The sequence below is a fragment of the Plasmopara halstedii genome (assembly GCF_900000015.1).
Source record: "Plasmopara halstedii genome assembly, contig: Scaffold_2547, whole genome shotgun sequence".
NCBI lineage: Eukaryota > Oomycota > Peronosporomycetes > Peronosporales > Peronosporaceae > Plasmopara > Plasmopara halstedii.
In genome coordinates, this window is record NW_020189454.1 from 67,359 (window position 1) to 72,072 (window position 4,714).

General features: G+C 42.0%; 1 protein-coding gene across 1 annotated transcript; it reads left to right on the plus strand.

Annotated features, from left to right (window-relative positions):
• Positions 1-3,219: 3,219 nt before the first annotated feature.
• On the plus strand, positions 3,220-4,296 carry PHALS_04241 (uncharacterized protein; the record flags this gene model as incomplete). Its single annotated transcript, XM_024718316.1, has 1 exon — positions 3,220-4,296. One exon carries the CDS (start codon positions 3,220-3,222, stop codon positions 4,294-4,296), a length of 1,077 nt encoding a protein of 358 aa, XP_024583727.1.
• Positions 4,297-4,714: the final 418 nt, after the last annotated feature.

A 4,714-nucleotide genomic window follows, 5' to 3' on the forward strand; every position in this document is an offset into this window, starting at 1 on the left:
AATGCACAGTCTGCCACTTGCCGTTAGTCTTACTGTCATAATGATTTGTCACCGAGTGGAGCTTGCTCTCATCAAACGCTTGTCTGCTTTGCACGGATGACAACATCTATGATGTAATGGGTTAAGGTCATTGACATAACACGCAAACTGGTTTCAGATCCAAATTATTTTATGTCACACCCCTCGAATTAAAGGCGACATGGCGATGGGTTTCTTATTGCCATGTCGTGGTATGTCTTCAGCAAAGGATTGAAGAAGTTTCGGGGATTCTTCCCACTCAGAAATCTGCGAGTGTTCCCAAAGTTGGACTTATTTATCCATGTACGAGCGATGAGCTTTTCCTCCTGTACCAGCCGTACCATGATGATGACATCACTGTCGTGTATTATTTGCGAGCATTTCAAATAATCTTTTTTCAAGCTCAATGAGAGACTCCAAAAAAGTGAAGAACACTTGCAAAATCAAAAACTACCGAGGCCACTCCGTATCACGAGTGGACGGTCTTATTCGGCAGAGAAATTTTTTGGACTTTACTGCAACGAATGGTGGGAGCATACACAGTGAGCATACGCAACAGAATTGTTACAACGCAAAAGGAATTATCCATCCCAATAATCTGAACTCGGGGCTCAGAGTCACCCGTCTTTTCCAGCTCATGCGTGTAGGAGGCCCCAACTCACAGCTATTACTCAATTTTCCACCAGAGATACACTCTGGGAACGCGGCATACCGTCGCTAATTCGTATCACTAGGAATAAACCCCGAGGACCGCGATAAATAATCACTTATTTCTATCTTAAATGCCTTCCGAGTACTGCTCAAGGCATTGATCAACATCATTGTTTGTCCACTCGGACATTCTTATGCCTTGTATCAAAGCTATTGTAGTCTCACGCCGGCATAAACCATTTCGGCTTTCTAGCAGAGGTGGGTATATAACTGCTTAAGCTAATCGTGGGGCTTGTGCTGCGCTTTGTGGGTCCTTTGAGCGGCTTACCGTACCGGAGCGAGTTTTATCGCTTAGATTTATCAACCTGTGGAAAACTGAGGCCATACATGCAGCGGGGCTGCCGTCTTTAGGTTACCGACCTTTCGTTTTAAACAAGAACCAAGTACTAGTGCAGCGGATCGCAATCCGCTGCCTCTAAAAGTACATAAAAGCCTTACCAACACTTCTGTTCAAAATCGAAACTGATGTTTATTTATACTCTATCCTAATGTTAAAGTTTAGATTTTTCTAAATATACTAAATATATAGTAAAATCTAAATACATCCATAACTACTGGCTATCTAGCCCCGTCCCGTATTTTTGTTTGGGTGTGTGGTCACACTATGCACATCTCGTGTGACACGCACACACACCCTGTTATTAGGGTTCGTGTAACCCCGTTACAATACAATTAATTCAGCTCTTACGATCTGCGCGTACTGATCTATAAATGTATTTCATCGCGTGGAAGTCAACAAGACCAATGGGAACTAGCTTTCAAGAGAGCAAGTTTTACGAAAGGCGCAACTCAGAGCTCAGGATTGTTGGCTTACATCATCAAAGTTTCACGCTCTGAAAATTTGTGGAATCTCCTGATAGATTTAGAAAATTAGGACAACGCGCGACTGTCGAAAATTGAAGACATGTAAGTAAAGGCATTGTAAATACCAAATACGGATACGATGTTCACGCGTCTTGTTACGAAATTGTTAAAGATTCTTTTAAGTATTCCGAAATCGAAATTTTTTATGGTTGTCTCGTCTAGGATCTGGATTCATCGAATTGGCTTAGCTGACAAGTCGTGAGACACGGATTGGCGCACTTCCCCTCCCTCAGAGCTGTGATGAGTCGAAGGTGTGATTACTTTTGCGCTTTTTTACATTGAAAATTCAAATGAAATTTAAAATACATCTATTTATCATTCCTACCATTCGTTGATCGTGCCGTGAAAGACATCATCGTGATTTGATATCTATTCTGACTGATCGAGACTAATGTCAAGCTTCGTCGAAGCATGTGGGGTATACTCGTTGAGTGCAACACCATTTTATTCAGAACCAACAAACAGCAAGCTCCTTTCGTCGGTTTCACCACCATGATCTGCCGCACTCACCAGCTCACTAATAACTCATATTCTCCAATTTCTTCGTTGCTGCATAGACCAAGTTCCTCGCCAATTAAATGCGACGTCAGACTTCTAATGATGGCAAGTTCACTCACATGCAGGACCAAAAGGTTATAAACGCTACGTTGGGATGTGGGCATTGCAGTCGTAACATGAATAGTACGACGCCATGTTTGTCTCGAACATTGAATAGTACTCGAACAGTTCGAGTGGCAGAAGAAGCTGCTCGCCGTACTATTCAACAAATCAAATCGAAACCGCAAAATGGAGCTATCAAGTGGGGCAAGGTCGAGAGATTGGTGTGACAACTCTTGTATCAATCCCAAGCGTGAATTATCTCGGGAAATATGTTACTTGGCTTCCAGCTTTTACACCAGTACCATGCGCAGCATAATCGCAATGTGAAATGCTGATCGTACATAATACGGAGCTTCGTCACTTGTAAATGTTTTGTCGTCTTTAGAATTCATACCTTGTGGCCCGGATTTTGCTCTTAGTGTTCCATGGGTTATCGAAGAAAAAACTCTGGCCGTGTCTTTGAAGTCAATGGCTTCGCATAGTTTAAGTAAACGCAGTGCAATTGCCAAGTGTTCGGTGTGGGACGTCATATGCTGGATATTTTTTTTCTTTTTTTCAGATGAAATATTCGTTTACAGCATCAAATTTTAGTGTAGAAGACGATACAATTGGATAAATGACTAATTGATTATTCGAGATAAAATCAAAAGCTTTCATTAGTCCGATACAAAAAAATATCAAAATTTGGACTACAGCTCGGATTTTGTGAATTGCTGACTCTGACTCTGGCAATACGATACCAATATGTGAAAATTTGCGTCACCATACAATCTCTCACGTGGTCCACTTAATTTGAAGCCATTGATAGCATAACGTCATACATGCAGTTCTTGTAAGCTTGCGAGCCATTCCACAATTCAACATACTATCATGCACTTTCGCTATTTACGCGCCTCTCTACTGGTCGGTCTTCTCGTTACCGATGCTTCGGCGAGAGCAAATTTTACGTCAGCCTCGCCACAGTTGGAGCCAGCAAAAATTGGCTCTAATTCTCAGAATTTGGCGAATATCAGCGGCGAAAACAGGATGAGTTCGACAATCCTCGAGTTCATGGAAAAAGTTTTGGCAATCAGGAACGCCCAGGAAAAAATTATTTCGTGGGGTGAGACCATGGATCTAATAGACAAGGGGGTGAAGTCAGAAGCTTTGAGAGAAATCTTTCATGCGCAAGATAGTTCCGTAAACATTCTGGCCGACAAAAATTGGATTCAGTGGGCCTACCTTGTATGGCAATCTGATGATCAGTCAAAGAATGCATTTCAGTCGATTTATAAGGCTATGGCAGCTGAATTAACTGCGGAGCGCTTAAATACCATATTCAAAAATGGGATCGCGGATATCAGTACTCGAGAACTCGTCATCGAACTGCGCAATCGTTGGTGGAAAGATAATGGTATCACACCATCCGATGTGCTAAGCGAAATTGATACCCTCAACTTCTTTGGCGTGGCTTTCGACAATTGGCTCGCATATCTATCCTTTAGTAACCAAGCTGAGTATAATCGGAATCCTCGTGTATGTGAGCTGAAGTATCTCATTCTACACTACAGAATGCCACAATTACTGGAAATTTTGGTCTACCCCACAAATAGCGGAAACGTCAGGGCGTCGGAATATTTAACAATCGTTTCTCAAGTTATGCTGCCCCGAAAAATTCGCCCATGCGAGGTCGTGAAGGCGATTGCAAGTAATGATGGCGTCATTCCCACCTTTCTCAATGAAGTGGAGAACGAAACTCGTTTCCGATTTTGGTTCGATTATCACCTTTCATTTAATGAACGGTATCCTGAATATGCACTGTCGCTGGTTGATATGCTAACCGAGGCTGTCGGCCCCGCAAGAGTGGCAGCTATGTTGCTTGCTGCACAAAAGTCTACAAACAAAACCGTAAAAAATATCGGTGACACGTACCTAGCAGACCAATGTAAACAATGGTCTAGAAGCTCGAAGTCAGCGCATCTTGTTCATGACCTGATATCAAAAGACTTGGCAAAGAACCCGTGGAAGTTGGAAACGTATAGTCTATCGGAGTTGGCCGGAGAGACCAGCCGTAAATACTCAAACTATGTCTATAAGCGTCTATCAATACGGAAAATGAAGTAGTTGCAGTCGCATCAAATGACTAAATTTGCATTCCGTCGCAAGTATTTGATTGATACGTGAGTTTGATCAAAACTATCAGTCGAGCATGATCCGTTTTGCAATCCAACAACATTTATATGTTTTTTCAAATGCTATTGCAATTTTATTCTAAATATATGTTTTGATTGGATATTAAAAGCTCAATTTTTGGGTAAACACATGACTCATTCACTTTCTATTTCGCAGGAACGAGTTGATTTTCGCATTTTTTGGCAAGACACATTTGATTCGTCTTTGTTCTAAGCGTCGAGAGCTTCGTGGGGAAGTGCTGAAGGCAATTTTCTCACTTTACATGAGATATTGAATTGGCTGAGAATTTGATCATGCTCAGGACTGACAAGCATTGTGTCAAGCTGGCGTCCTTTGCAACAGAATTGCC